The sequence below is a fragment of the Notothenia rossii genome (genome assembly GCF_949606895.1).
Source record: "Notothenia rossii genome assembly, chromosome: 7".
Taxonomy (NCBI): Eukaryota; Metazoa; Chordata; class Actinopteri; order Perciformes; family Nototheniidae; genus Notothenia; species Notothenia rossii.
In genome coordinates this window covers 75,114,172-75,130,479 of record NC_136905.1, presented here as the reverse complement: position 1 = coordinate 75,130,479, position 16,308 = coordinate 75,114,172, and the positions used below count along the sequence as shown (strand labels likewise).

At 39.9% G+C, this 16,308-nt stretch overlaps 1 protein-coding gene across 1 annotated transcript; it reads left to right on the top strand.

The window, feature by feature from the left end:
- Positions 1-16: 16 nt before the first annotated feature.
- Positions 17-15,533, top strand: keap1a (kelch-like ECH-associated protein 1a). Its single transcript, XM_079640659.1, has 12 exons — positions 17-462; positions 5,374-6,216; positions 6,922-7,121; positions 7,267-7,423; positions 8,881-8,973; positions 9,665-9,811; positions 9,999-10,105; positions 10,419-10,548; positions 11,265-11,461; positions 13,349-13,554; positions 14,119-14,295; positions 14,775-15,533. Exons 2-12 carry the CDS (start codon positions 6,004-6,006, stop codon positions 14,951-14,953), a joined length of 1,806 nt encoding a protein of 601 aa, XP_079496785.1. The 5' UTR covers positions 17-462; positions 5,374-6,003; the 3' UTR covers positions 14,954-15,533.
- The last annotated feature ends 775 nt before the right edge of the window (positions 15,534-16,308 follow it).

Sequence of the window (16,308 nt, the reverse complement as noted above, 5' to 3'; positions counted from 1 at the left end):
TATCCTGCTGTTGTGTGATCAAACACTTATATAATATTTCATGCATCACCAGCAGCAGCCCTGCTCTGGCCGAGGTTCAGTTTCAGTTTGAGGAATGCTGCCCCTGACTTGTTGCCCTGTAGTTTTCTGTACATGCGTACTCCTCCCCTCCCTCACAGTGTCAGCAGTGTAACTCCAGAGTTGCAGAGTCATGTTGATGCACAAATTCCTCCCCACTAGCAGCACCACCATGTCCACCGCAGTCTCTGGAAGTCAGCCCACAGCGACGCAGAGCAGCAGCGACACGCACAGCTCCGCACATTCACACTTTTAATGTGAAGCTGCTGGTTTCCTGACAGCGCGTGAAGCTTCAACCAGCACCCGGGAAAGCCTCCTGCCATCGCGCAGAAAACTCCCCGAAGTGACTCCCGTGTTGTTCTCATTATATGGAGTTTAACAGCTGCTAAACTGGTGCTTTTTTAGGTGAGTTAATCTGTTTTTAAAGTTGGTTACATGTGCCGTGTGCACGCGCCCTTTGTGGGAAAATCACTGTAAAATGCAAACATCATTTTCGTGTGTGTAGGGTTTTTCCGCAGCACTCGTGGCGATGTTGTGCTACTTCTGTGGATAACAGCAGTGTTTCTGTACACGATATCCCACGCTAATATATCCGGTAGTTTATACTTTTGTTGTCGATCATTCGGTTTGTTTCCTCCGCAGTGCGCAGACTCATAAAGAGGAATTGAAACTTCTGCTCGTTGTGTTTTGTTCATGGTTTGTCTGTCATTCATATAATGAGAGTCTAACGCTTCTGGAAAATCCTCATTGAAAATAACGCTTTAAAATGCTGAAACAACTAGTCATTTGATCTATAAGTCGATTACAGAAAATGGATACTGACATCAATGAAATGATCGATTAGTCGTTTAAATCTTTCCCTGGTTTCAGCTAATCACATTTGGCAATCTACTTTGCCCTCCTTTATGTCCCTGGGAAATGTAATCTTGGGATGTTTTGGAAACAAAACAAGCAACAATTGAAGATTTTGTTTTCAGGAAACCAGCAAGCTTCTGGCTTTTTATAGACAAACCTATTAATTAACACATTTATACAAAAATAATTGTTAGTTGCAGCCCTAGAAGGATGCAATTACGACTGGCACTAGCATTTTAAAATCCATGAATTTTATGAATATATCCTTGATACATTTATTGTTTGGTCTTTTAACAAATCAAAAAAGTAAATATAAATTCCAATAGAGCCATATTGTGACATAAAATGGTTTGTCAGACCACCAATCCGAAACGCAAAAAGATTCAAATGAGTATAGCCTACATTTAAGAGGATGAAAATCATATGACCACAAATAATCATAATTTCAAAAACAAGTCGGTTAAACTATAGCTGGAAATTCACTGATTATTGTTTCTCGTGGAGTAAACTTTATATCTTTGGGCTTTCAGTATTTAAAAAAATATATAGAACAATTATTTATAAATCATTTAACAATAGATTTTTGTTGCGTTGTAATTGTCAATATATCAATAAATCTGGTTGTTTCAGGTTAGGTCAGGTTATTTTACGTTGCAGTTTTTAGTGCTCATCCCTTAACTGAAGTTTCTTACCATCAGAGTTCTTCAGAGGAGGCTTTTTATAATTTAATTCCCAAAACACCAACTTCTATATCATTCAATATCCCTTAAATATGTTTGATCAAAAAAGCGCTTTTTTCAGAGTAAAAGTGACGTGTCATGTCATCAGAAACCTTTGACCCCATTTGAAAGATGACAAGGCAGAAGAGCTTGTGTCACTTCTGTTACGAAACTGCTCAGCACTTTTTTGGAAAACATATTTTCAAAGGTTAAGTAAGAGTGTCTTGACTCCTATACAAAGTCCTGCATGTTGGACGTTTAGGTCCAAGCTGACTGCACATGCTGACGTGTTCCCAAACTGCTGTGCTCTGCGGTTCGCCATCTGCCAACAGAGACTGTCTGTAAATGGTTAACTGCCTCGCTTTTGTTTCGTATTAAAATTCTGCACCAATCCGGGCCTGTGATTTATGAATAACAACAACAACACATATTTAGTTCTGCTATAATTCCCATTTCTTCTTATTTAGAATGTGCTTAAAGTGAATATTGAACCTAATGAACACCACATTCTGATATCATTTAACAAATGAATCAAAGAGGCACTTATTATCTGCATGGTCTTCTTCTCACTTCCAACCAGCCATTTGATGAAATAATATAACAAACCCAATCAGTATCACCTGTGGTGCGAACACTCAAGTCATTAGTTCACACACACATTGATAGCTCATATAAATCAATAAACTGCTCGAACCAACCGCTGTGTTCATGCAAGCTTAAGCAATGCCTCATATGTTAGCCAGGCCCTGTGCACAGTGTTTTCGCAGTAATTCTGTTAACCCCCTTAAAGCCTGATCCGGAGAGTTGGACAGGCTGATATATCCAGGCACAATGGCCCTTTATGGAGACTGAGATCTACCGTATTCATGTTGCTTTTAACTCTACCTTCAGTTAAATCTTAGGTCATTTCACTCCTGTCATGTCTCTCCTTTTTTCTTCGCTCACTGTACAGTATATTGGCATTAAGAGCTCCCTGTTTCTGCATCACTCTCCCTCCCTGTTCTGTCTCACACTTATGGTCATATGACCGGCAAACAGGCTGTAGAGTTAGAGGCGAGGGTACAGAGTCGGTTGTGCAACTCTGCAAAGCTGCAACCAAGAGAACAAACTAGCAAAAACCTCCTTGGGTTTTTCTCAGTAAAACACCATATCTGATAAATGCTGGTGATACAGAAAAAAATAACAAATGGTTAGTTATATACTGTCACTTTGCTGCAACTCTAAAACGGTCACTAGTAGGATCGGTGTGTTTCTTTTTCATGCTACAATTAGATCAACTGTTGTTATTGATTGTAAGAGAGTCTAATGCAATCTTACAGGCAGAATAACAGGGGGATTTTCTTGCCCTCCAACTCCAGAGCTGATTGGTTCGGCCTCTAGCCGTAGCAGCGAGTGAGACTCTGAGGAATGCAGATATTTTCATGTTTGCTGGATTTGTAGTGTTTTCAAGACTTGCTCCGGACTGACTTCCAGCAAGGTACTTTTGTAAAGAAATATGATCTCTTGACTTTCGACCACCAGTGTTTCTCCAGTGCGTTCTTTTTTGGTGTTTACTGAGTATTTAGAAACAATTTGCCAAGGAAAACACACTGCAAGTTGGACTTTCTACGCTGGAATTAGTTGGAAACACTTAAAGCATTTCCATTAAATATAATAATATGTCCAAACTTAGAAAGTATAAATAAGAAATAGGCGTAGGAATTTGAGAACTATTTGTTTTTCTGGATCACTTACTGTCACAATAATTACCTTATTGATTAATGGTATGATATGTGGATGAGATCTGGATATTTCCTGGTGCTTGTTTGTTATAGGAATGTTCATCTAAATGTGAAGGTAAGGTGTCATTGACAAAACTTGATGACCCCCTCCCACTTCTTCTATCGGGTTCAGATCGAACTTCCTGATTGCTAGTTTGATGCACAACGGGAAAAATATCAACCTATATTCACCTTGTTCTCGCTCCTCCTTCTTGTTACTGACAACTCTAAGATTGGTAACGGAGTGGAGCGCGGCGCTTACCTCCAAACTAACCGGCAACTACCACGACCCTCGATAGTGAGCACTCAGAGAGCCCATGTTGTTATGCTACTGGATCATTAGCCTTGTAAGCAACACTACTGGCGGCAACCATACTTTATAAATCTTATAAAGAAATTTAAAAAACAATCATTTAGGACCCGACGACATTTGAAAGGAAACTCAATTTAAAATCATAATATATTTTCATTACAGAGCAATTATGTATAGGATTTTTAATATTGCATTCGAATAACATTGCTAATGTCCTATGTTTATTATCATTATATATGAGTCAAATAACATTGTCTTAAAAGTCCTAATCAAATCTCAATTATTTCTCGGATATAAGGGTCAACAAAAGTAGTTACATGGTCTACTAATAACTCTAATCAGAAACCTTTACCAGAAATCCTACCGGTCTTTGTAATGCATTCTTTATTTGCCTTCTCTTTCAATCAACAACAAATGTAGTAGAACCCTTGAGATTTAATCAGAAATAAGATAAGGAGTGTTTGGAAATGTTGCTGCGGTTGGTCAGCTTAGTGTCTGGCAGGAGTTCCTTCATACCTTGTGTTTCTTTAAATAGTGTGAATGTGTGTTCTGGATATGGCCGCTGTCTGCAGTCATTCCTCTCTGACTCAGACACTTTGGCTCTATTTGCAGTCTCCTGTTTGGCCAGGATCTTTGAAGAAAGGAAGGAAAATAGTTTGAACTGGTCTTGATTAACAAATTATCAAGTTTATGTTTGAAGGACTGTGTGGGGGAAACTTCTGAAGCAATTGGAGTCAGGACTCAAAGAGACACAATGGAGAGCTGGAGCTTTGATGGCAACCAAACACTGACGGTCTATTTGGAGCTTCGGCCGGAGAATTCACATAACATGTCACAGGGCCACGAGTTGACCACATGGTGGAGATGCCACAATCAATTCTGAAGAACCCTCCTGTAGCTCCAGGTTTGAACTAGTTCAGAGTGTAATAATCAACATTCTTCAATAGATAGACCAAACAGCTGAGGACACTGAATTCTGCATTTGTTGTCGCTTATGGCTCGGGGTCATCTACACCCCGAGAAGGATGTGTTCCAGGCGTCCCACGACAATAACTATCTCTGACAGAGAGTTGCCCGGTCTTAAACTGGCAACATCAACAATATGCTCGGGCAGCCCCTCCTTATGGGAGATAACGGCTGCTCAAGCTGCGTCAGAGGGCGAAGGAGGACATGCAGGGCAAATGATTCCCCAACAGGCTGATCTAGCTTTTTCAACTTCTGACTGTTGTGGCTCTACTGGGATTGATTATATATTTCTGGTCTATCAAAAAAAATGAAATTAGATATAACCTGTCAAGTGAGCATGTTAAAAATGCCGTACAATATCAAATCTGAAGAGGTGACATTTGGTCAGAATACAGCTTGTAAGGAAAGCCTTTCTTACCGTATATCTTATGTTATGACATTTTATTTACTGAGAATATGTTTTAAAATAAACCATGCTAAAAACAGAAAGGCCATTTCCTTGGGCACAAAGCTGCATCTTTCTTATCTGTTTTAGCTGCAAGGAAGTGAAACCTTGAGTTAGTGACGCTCATACACCCACACACTCACACACGAGGGGGAAACTTCTTATTGTCATTTGATTTCTGGTTGCATTAGCTTCTTCTCAGACCACTAAAAGTCTCTCAATGTTCTTAACTAACTCTGTTTTTTCTTTTTTTTGCAGGATAAGCAACACAACAGAAGTTAAAGAAATCTCTGCCACCATACATCGGATTGTGCAGCTATACACATTTGCCAACCACTTCCCCTTTTTTCACGTGGAGCAGTACATTGCAGAGGAATCTCTGAAATGTCAGAATGGATGACTTTCAAAAGCCTGAAACCTGTCAAATCTGGATTTACAGCGATTTAACGATGATGGTTTGACTTGTGCTTTGGGAAATCTCTGACCTTGACTCAAAGGCTCAGTCAGTCATGTTGGAGCCTGGATCTGTGGACGAGGGAGTATTATGTGGTTCACCATCAGTCTGCAAGTTTGTTTACCCGCCGTATCTGTGCAGGGAAACATTTGAGCTGAATGTATTTTATGTGGCAACAGGTTTTTTCTCTGGACTTCTACCTCTACCTGCTGGTTGTTTCCAGGATCACCAATGGATAGTACCGGTAATCCGTCCCTAATAATTAGGACATTTCTACAAACTGAATAAATTAGTGTGTTCAATTTGAGGCAAAATGGAGGAACAAATGGCATCAGCTCAGAAAGTCTAACCCCAATGGGATAAGAACAAAAAACGTTACAAGACTGTAAGACTGAGGTTATTACTCAGAAACATTGGACTACCTCTCTCCCAGAATGCATTGCCCCTTGAGGAAGAAACGGCCCACACGGGACTCTGATTTCTCGGCCATCGCCGTGCCCTCGATGCAAGGTTCAGGTTATCTCGACTACAACGTCGAGACCCACGCTTCCAGATCTCTGGAGGTCATGGAGGAATTCAGACGGCAGGAGATGCTGTGTGACCTCGTGCTGCACGTCACATACAAGGAAAGGACGGTGGACTTCAAGGTGAGACAACTAATTCATGCCATTTTATCCGATTCTTCTTCGAGTTTTCTGTTCAAATTCTAAGTAGATTTGAGTAGAAACACGGTGAGATCTTTGAAGAGATCAGGTGCACATGGATCCTTCAGGTGTAATGTGATTATTTGACCCTGCCTCCTTCAAAAATAATCCAAGGTACACTGTGGGGGTTGGAGAAAGAATGAAGGGTAAAATAACGCTTTCAACTGTCAATGTCATTTTAAATACATTATTACTCAGTAAAGACATTTTAATTTTGCACAAACCCTAAAATGTGAGAAAGAAGACTTCTACTTTTACCTGTTTGTGAGACAGTATACTATCTATGTGTTGTATTTTGTGTAAATACTCCAGCACCTCTTAAATCTCACACTCCACTTCTATCTACTCATATTGTAACTGTGATTCTTATGCAAAAGAAAAGACAACAAAGTAAAATAGGAATTTGACTGTTTGTGATTTTCTATAGATATTGTGGAAGCATTGTTGTCAAGAATTCTACTGCCAGAATAGTATGGGGCCCTGACACTGACTTCATGTAGTAAGAGCTTGTCAAAAAATCACAATTCAACAATACATAGTTTTGAGGTTACTGTTTAGGCCACTGCCTGCAACATGCAGTTTAATGTATTTTAAAAGTGAATGCAATGTTCCTTTTTAACCTAATAAATAAAAAGACATGTTCCCCAGGTTCACAAGGTGGTGCTGGCCTCCTGCAGCCCATACTTCAGAGCCATGTTCACAAGCAACTTCAAAGAGTGTCGCGCCTCGGAGGTCACTCTGCGCGATGTCTGCCCCCAGGTGGTGGGAATACTTATTGACTTTGCCTACACCTCCCACATCACAGTGGGAGAGAAGTGTGTGTTGCACATTCTTATGGCTGCTATGAGGTAAACATACAGAATCAAACAGCAGCACACAGTATTTTCTGTATTCTGATGCTCTCTTTTAGGATCAAACACTTATTTGCATCTAAAAAACGTTTCGGGAAAATTATTATTATTATGATGCCATTTCCTATTTCTTTTTTACAAGGTATCAGATGGAGGACGTGGCCAAGGCATGCTGCGATTTCCTCACTAAGCACATTGAGCCTGCTAATGTCATTGGCATCGCCCGTTTTTCTGAGGAGATCGGCTGCTCCGAAATGCAACAGCGGAGTCGAGAGTATATCAACACACACTTCAGTGAGGTGAGGCGCTAATACAAAAAAAGCAAAAAGACTCCTGCCATGTTGTTCTTGTGAGCCAAAGCCCCTGACAGGCATAGGGTCAGTTTTAAAGCTGTATCATTGTGTCTTCAGGTCTCACAGATGAGGATTGTTTTAACGTGAACAGTAACGTATCAGGGGGTAGACATCCGGGCCAGCAGATTTTCATTATCAGCAGCCCCATTGTAACCACTGGCCCAGAGCATTCGTCCAAAAAATCGACTCTAATAATGAAGAAAATGAACACATTTGTTGCAATAGTAATTTATGCACAAACTACTTGACTACAACATTTGAATCATCAGTTCTTCCTCAATTGTTCATATTTGGTTTATTACAATAATTATATTGTGGTCATTGATAAAAATAAGAGTATATTATTATTTGTATAATACACTTTCTGCCTTCCTTGCATTATCAGGAGTTAGAAATGTAATGGCTACGTAATAGATTAGATTAGAACCTTCATTCTCCTAAACTGCTGGGACATTTCTCTGAAGCCAATACACCTTTTATATGTTCTACTCTTCACTTACTTGTCAGCATAGGTCGGCATTGATGTACAGAGCAGACAAAAGACCTTGTTTATATCATCATATTGAAACCAACTCCATCGATCAAGCCGGTGTGGCTGAAACTTTCTCTCCCTCTTCTTCTCATACTCCCTGTCACTCTCCTTTAACTCCTCTGGTGACTTTCTTTTATTTGAAGATTTTTTTTGCCCGGCATTTGTCCGGTCACCGGTGGTATTAAAAACATTTTGGCGAATGGTTAGGTTGTGTGAAAGTCTGTAGTGAAGGCTCCGCAGCAAACAGCTGTTTGCTTCTCATCCAACAACGAACCGACTCATGAAACACTATGTTGTAGCGTAAAGAAACGAAACAATTTAACAAAATTGCTTGTCAAAATACCAATACCACAGGACAATGTGATTTTATGTCTTACTGTTTTTTTTAAACCAGTTTTAGTGGCCCGAGTGGAAAGAACGTTATACTGGCCCGGGGGGTCTAAATAGCGCTTCCGGGCCAGCGGGCCATTTATAATGTCTTGCCCTGTATTAAGTCACCAAAGAAGCTTTAGAGATTTACAGATTATATTCAGTTTTTTGCACAAAGTTAATTAGTCACGCCATAGCATTGGTTGCTACTCTGCTTTATATGTTGCTCTTGTGTTTTGATAACTGTGGGAACAGTGCAGTCACCAGTTGTCAGGGTCAGGTAATCGGTTGCATCAAAGTACTTCATGCTTACTTTTTGCCAGAACATTGCAATTTTTTTCCCTTTCCCAGGCACCTTTTTTGAAATCTTTCTATGTGAATGCTACATCTGTGTCTTCTACGCCTACCTACCAGCTCACATTAATCCTGGAATAATACTTTGCATAAGAAAATAAGATTCAGTAGTCAAATGCCTTCATGTGACCGTGCTCTTGTGTCCTAGGTGACGAAAGAAGACGAGTTCTTCAGCCTCTCTCACTGCCAGCTGCTGGAGCTCATCAGCCAGGACAGCCTCAAGGTGCTCTGCGAGTCCGAGGTGTGTTGCTTTAAAATAACTTATTGAAACACTGGCAGAAATCTAAGATAATTTTGCAGTCATTGTGTCGTTCTGCTCTTATTTCAACTTTTATCTTGTTTTTTTTCTCTTTATTGTTTCTATTGGTTTTTTAATTGCTTTGGTAAAGGCATCATTTAGCTCCAATTGAGCAAAATGTAGAAGAATAAGAATCTTGCTTTGGTGTAAATGGCGCATGCATAGACAAACAAAGAGGAATACGTTTTAGAAAGTAGCACATGTATATACATATATATAAATGGTCAAAAATGTAAGTAAAGTTAAAATATTACAAATACTATAAAGTGGAGAGGTAGCGTTGAACAGAAATGTGTGTCCAGATTTGCTCACATGTGGAGTCATGTAATCATCTATGTAATAAAGTTAATTAATAAGAGAATTAGGTCTTTTTTTTAAATGAAAACATTTTTACCACAATACAGAAGAGTTAGAAGTCAAGGAAACTTACAGTTGGTGATACTGAAATTGTAAATTTGGAGTCATTATTTTGTTCTGTGTATTATCTTATTTGTCACATAACAGTCATCTAATGCTAAATAGGTTACACGTAGAACCTACTGTATGCTGTTTGTCTACGTTCTGAAAAGAGTGTATCTAGATGTAAATAACAAATCACATACTGTATTAAAATGTCTAATTAAATCCATGCCAGGTGTATAAGGCCTGCACAGACTGGGTCCGCTGGGATATGGAGGGTCGAGCCCAGTACCTGCACGCCCTCCTGAACGCGGTCCATATCTACGCCCTGCCGCCTAAGTTCCTAAAGAACCAGCTCATGTCCTGCCCCATCCTCAGCAAGGTAAACTACAGCCTTATGTTATGTCTGGATGGTTATGGAAATGAACATATAAATTACATGTGTGCTTATAAAGATTGACTTATGTCCTTTATTAATATTTATTTCTGGAAAAACTTTTATATTTAAAAGTTGTGTTAATCATCATTAAGTTACCCACTCATTTCTGCCCTTTTTTTTATATCTCCAGGCCAATTCCTGTAAGGACTTCCTGTCTAAAATCTTTCAGGATATGACATTGAGGAAGCTACCTCCTGGCCCTAATCGCGGCACCCAGCTCATCTATGTGGCCGGCGGGTAATTATGAGGAATATTGTCCTCCACATCTTTGCTTTGGTTACACTCTTATTGGAAGACACTATTTTAGACCATAACGATCAATGTAGACATATTTCTTATACTGACTAATGAACATTCTTGCTAGGCCTTATCTAATGTGTCAGACTGGGGGAGACTAAAACAGTTATTAAGATTGTTTTATTTTTTAATTTGTGTGTTTTGACTGACGTGATTGATTTAGTCATTGGCCTTTCCTTGTGGGTTTTTCTCTCATGTGGACTTACATCTATAATCAGATACATCTGATATGAACCATTTCCTCTCTGTTCAGATACCGGCAGCATTCACTGGCCTCAATGGAGGCTTATGATCCGCGGAGGAATGTGTGGCTAAGGCTGGCTGACATGGGGTCTCCATGCAGTGGTCTGGGGGCCTGTGCGCTGTTCGGCCTGCTCTACACTGTAGGTTGCACCAGCAGTTTCACACTACCAAAGAAACATTATTAAAACATTGCAGAGACTTTTACTTTCTGAATGACACTCAAAAACATGATTATGCGGATACATAATGAAATGTGAAATATAAAACTGGGAAGCTTAAGTTCATATCTTTGCAACTTTCATGCCACTTTTAACAGTTGCCTTGTGGTGAAAGGTGCTATAATGATAAACCTGCCTTACATGTAATTGTTCTCGAAATATTTTCCTAGCCCCATACCTTTGATCCAGTTTATCAGTTTGTACTGCCCTCACTGAGCAAAGGCCTGCATGCTCTCAGTGTTTTATCTCCTTATTCCTGCCTGTTGGCGCCAGCTGGTAGATGTGTAATGGTTTTATCTTGTTATGCACAATGTTGATTATTCTCTCAGAACCAGCTAAATACATAGGTCTGGGGTAGAGATCTTCAGAATTAGTTTGGCAACTGCTGTGTCACCTCGTGGCTCCAGCACCTGTCTTGTCAGTTCTCTGGTCGTTAACTCCATAATACACCATCAGTGTTTGGCCTCCAAGTTCCAGCCCTCCCTGAGTCTCTCTGAGTCCTGTCTCCATTGCTTCAGAAGTTTCTATCACAGTAATATCTAAGACTGAAATTAGTTGACCCACTTTATTTTTTTGTCAGACCTAAATGGACTCAAGTTTGTTGGGCACGTGTTTGTTTTGACATAATCTGTGTTCAGGTCGGAGGCAGGAACCTGTCGCTGCAGAACAACACGGAGTCCAGCGCGCTGTGCTGCTACAACCCGATGACCAACCAGTGGAGCCAGCGAGCCTCGCTCAACACCCCCAGGAACCGGGTGGGGGTGGGCGTGGTGGACGGCTGCATCTACGCTCTCGGAGGCTCCCAGGCCTCCACACATCACAACACGGTGGAGAGGTGAGACGTGTGCGAGGATTCATTTATTTAACTAGGCTCTCGAGATGTAATTTGATTTTAATGACATCGTATTTACTACTATGAATGCAATGAGCACGCATTTCCTCACACATTCTTAGATTAAGTGCATTTACCTCAGTGTAAGTATGGGTAATGGCATGAGAGAGATGAAATGAATAGCAACCTAAAGAGCAGTCAAAAAGTTTGCAGGTATTCCACTTAGCCTAATTAGACAACATCACAGGCTCTTTGAAAACATGCTGAGACATTTACCAGGAATGTCGATCAGGCGGGAAAAGCTTTAAATCTTTGTTGCTGCCACCATCAAACAGGGAGACGTTTTAATGCTGTCATAAATCAGTTTCAAATCACTTCAAATCAAATAGACTCGAGACAAATTACAATCGTACTTTTGGCTTTTTTGAAATGTGCTTCAAATGTAACATCAATCCCTTGTTGTATTGAAGGGTATAGATTTCTAAAAGGTGCTGGTAACAAGAGAAATATTAGAACTCATCAGAAGCCACTGTGATGTCTTTTCATGAATAGCTGCGAAATATAATGAAAGATGATATAACTGTTGGATTGAGAACTCAATGTGAAACGCAACAAAGGAGATTAGAGCATTTATAGTAACAATGGTTTGCAGAAAGAGTCTCTGCTCTTGAGGATTCATGCTGAATGAAGCCAATCAACACGTAAGAGATTCAACAGGGAGTGATACCTCCTTGTTCAAATGTGCTTTATTGGGATAATGTATTGTCATTTATCACTGAAATCTGCCTTGCTGCATGTCGTAATTTCAGGGTTCAGAGCACAGGGTCCGTGAGACCACGTTGACTCAAGAAGTAACTTGCATTTAGTGCTTTTTCTCAAGGGCACTTTGCCAATGCTTGAGGGTATGTGATGTAACATCAGCCGCCCTCCTATCAGCGGTTTACAGCTGGAACACACCCAGTGCTGAGAACTGATCTAACCATTAACCAGGGAACAAACACTCATTATGCAACTTGCCTCATCACGATCCCACATTATTAGGATTTTGTTCAGTACTAAAAAAATTAAACAACAGTTTCTTGCCGAGAGCTGGATGAGAGTGTTAATATATCTGTAATATCTGCCCGTTAAATATAAAGCTACTGCTAATAGGTGGTATACCTTTACCCAAAGTCAAAAACAGCCATTTGGGCTCCGTCTAAAGGTAAAACAAAAGCACCTGCCGGCACCTTTTTATATATTTTTTAATTTAATTTGTACAAAAAGCTCCTCTTAAAATGTCCCCTTGTGGTTTTACTTTAAGGGAAATGTATAGTGTGTCACATAAACCCCCATAAAATCATCATTTATTATTTTGCCAGTCAATTTTCATATGGATAGAATACAAAAGATATATGCTAATCATTGGCAGTTTGCCCTCCTTCCAGTTTCTATGCTAAGCTATGCTAACTGTCACCTGACTGCCTTTCACGGACAGATATAGGTGTGGCGTCAATCCTGTCTTTATCTCTTAGCACGAAATCGATTAAGACTATTGGGAAAAAATGCTCATCCTACAAGAAGATATGTTGAGACATGTATCTTATAGAATGAGATGAGACTAATCAGCGTGTTATCTTTCTTGTCTCCGTCTGCCGGCAGTGATTTAACAATTTCTTTGGCTTCAAATAAAGCTTGTCAATAGTTGCCAAACATGGACGCCAGCTTAACCTAATCCACTTAAAGTTGACCGGCTCGTGTAGAAGGAGAACGTTGCCTTACTCAGCCACTGCCCTTTGAATGATTGAATGTTTTGGAGCACTGACACATGAATTAGAATATTTGTATTGACTCATATTTAAGGAATGTTAAACACATACACTCACTGCACAACTGCTGTTTGGTTTTCAGGTGGGATCCAGAGTCTAATCGCTGGTCCTTTGTTTGCCCGATGTCGGTGGCTCGTCTGGGGGCAGGAGTGGCGGCGTGTGGGGGGGTTCTGTATGTGGTGGGGGGGTACGATGGGCAGAACCGCTGGGACACTGCTGAGAAATACCAGCCCGACACCAACACCTGGCAACAACTGGCCCCCATGACGACTATACGCAGTGGACTTGGTGAGTGTGTGTGTGCACTCCTGTCTTTATGAGATCCAATCTGATTGGACAAATAAGATATGTTTATGAGTTGATAAATGAGCTGCATATAGACTGGTTTGAAGATAATTAAGTGGTATATTTTTATTATTTTTAATAAAAATTATACAGAGTAAGATAATCTGAAACTTTTTTGATCAATCATTTTTATAAATGTTTTATGCAAAAATGACAGAAAATGCAGTTTTTAGCCTCTCAAATATTAGGAATCCCTACTTTTCTCAGTTTTTATATCATATATGTTATGATATATATTTCCGATTGAAAAAACAAGACATCACTTTGAAAATCTTGCATTGACATTTCCCACTACTTTCTGACATATAAAGCACACGATTATTCAATGTATCTAGGGATTAAAAGGCAGAACAATTGACATGATGATGTCAATTGTGATAATGACAATAATTAATTTGCTGCCCCAGTACGGAGCGGTATTGATCTTCTCAACTAACTGTAAGCAAGCAAATTGAATAAGCCACCTTGCTGAAATGTCTAACTAAGTTCCCTCTCTGGTCTTTGCAGGGCTGGTGTGTCTGAACTCTCACCTCTATGCGATAGGAGGGTATGATGGGCTGAGCCAGCTGTGTTCTGTGGAGCGTTACAATATAGCCAGGAACCAATGGGAGCCCAGGGCCTCCATGCAGTACTGCCGCAGTGCCCACGGAGTCACGGTGCATCAGGGACGCATCTTTAGCCTCGGTCAGTTACAGCACCGTTCATAACACAATAAGGCTCACACTAAAGTCATTTCACTGAAATAAAACTTGAAATGTCTCTAATATATAACACAAGACTTGCAGTTCAGATCTTTTGGATTGTTGCGTACATGCATGTAGAAGCAACAATAATACAGACTTGTTAGTAATTTGAATGAAATGATTCTGACCTGAGCTCCTCCAACAATGCAACATATAAAATGAAATACAAAATAAAAAGTAGTGCAAAAAGACTATATACATGTCAATAGACAGTATGTAAAGAGTTATTAATATATGAGGCGAAGGAAAATTCCAAATATCAGATTGAGATAAAAAAATCAATTGAAAATCTAAGAGAAAAATGTACCTTTTTTAAAAAACGTATCAACACTCTTTTTTATAGATAAATTGCTCCCTAAGGGGTTTATTTACAGCACCATTAAACATGTGGCTTGTGTGTCTCTGTGTGTGTCCCTCCAGGAGGCTTTAACCAGAACGGCTTCCTGTCCAGTGTTGAGTGTTACTGCCCAGACAGAAATGAATGGACGTGCGTAACCAACATGCCCGTCGGACGCAGCGGGATGGGCGTCGCTGTTACCATGGAGCCCTGTCCCGGCAGCCTGCCAGAACAAGAGGAGGATGAGGATGGAGCCTCGTGATGAGTACGAAATCTGTTGAAGTCTCAAGTATTGAATACAAGTGGTGCTGCTTTTCAAGAGAGAGTTAAGTGCATTCAATAAAAAAAACATTCCAATATGAAAACTCCTCACACATCCCCGATCTCATTTGTATCGTCCCCTTGAAGTACTGCAGATGTAGATTATGCAGAAACGCTGAAAAGGACGAATATTTCTACATCTGCTCGGGAAAACTGTTAGCATGACAGTGACCTCACAATGAACAAGGTGCTACAGATGTAATCATGGATAATGGTACTATTTAATTTAGTATTATTATCTCTCACCTGTTTCAATCACTTAGTGTTTTTAATGGTAAATGTACAAAGTGAATGGCCTTCAGTGTCCTGATTTCTAAATCCTCACTCTGTGTTGTATCACTACCTCTTCTCTGTGTCTCTGTCTATTTGAGCACTTTTCTGATTGTGTTTTCCTTGTTTTGTGCCAACACAGTTTCACAGAAAACTGCCATTGTTTGTATTGTATTCATTTTTGTTTGTTTGTATGTGCATTCACAATATTTAATGTTGTGTCTCTGAAAATAAAGTTAATCAAATTTGTATTTCTGCACCATATATGTTCATCATTGTAACTCAAATGATGTCATTGTGTTAGCAAAGTGTTTTTACTGACCTCTGGTGCTCTCACTTATTAGGAGTTCCAACATGTAACAGCACATGTGCGACCACTAGATGGTGGGATAAGTCAAAAAACAGCTGTACGCCACCACATGAACATATGTAATTTTTCGATGTAAAAGCACCCTAAAGGAACTCCAAGCTTAAAAATATAAAAGCAAAACAACCTAAATCTGTCCGATCTTGACAAACAGAAACATTAAAATACATAGAATTATTCATAATAATTGATAATTGTCCATGTTTTGTTGAGACAGAATGATTACTCACAGCTACCTTTTATTTAAGCAGTGTTGAATGATGACAAAGGGTACTTTAGTGGCTTCAGTGTTAGTCATCAGCCGCAGACGTCACTTTGTGTGTTTACTTATCTCTCTCTGCACGGCTGCTCTCCATCTCCTCCATGGCTCACCTGCAATTATCCCAGCAAGCCGCCAACGAAGACAGTTCTGGACCGAGCAATTATTGAAATGCATGTTGAGATTTCTTACAGAGAAGAGTGAAGTTAAAATATGCATGTTTACCTTATTGCTTTGCTGAAATAATAGATAGGCAGGCGATTGTGGTTTGTTTGTTTGTCTCCATTTGAATGCATCTCCAATTTCAGACTCTTGTACATTGTGAGCGTTCATTATTGACACAGCGACCTGTTGGACGACGTGCAGAGATGACGATGATGAAGAAGTAGAAGAAGAAGAA

Bases quoted from the DNA above. Each gene is read 5' to 3' on its own strand.
- keap1a (XM_079640659.1), top strand. From the start codon at position 6,004: ATGCATTGCCCCTTGAGGAAGAAACGGCCCACACGGGACTCTGATTTC. The intron at 11,462-13,348 runs GTGAGACGTGTG...TTTGGTTTTCAG, and splicing joins CATCACAACACGGTGGAGAG to GTGGGATCCAGAGTCTAATC. The intron at 14,296-14,774 runs GTCAGTTACAGC...GTGTCCCTCCAG, and splicing joins GGGACGCATCTTTAGCCTCG to GAGGCTTTAACCAGAACGGC.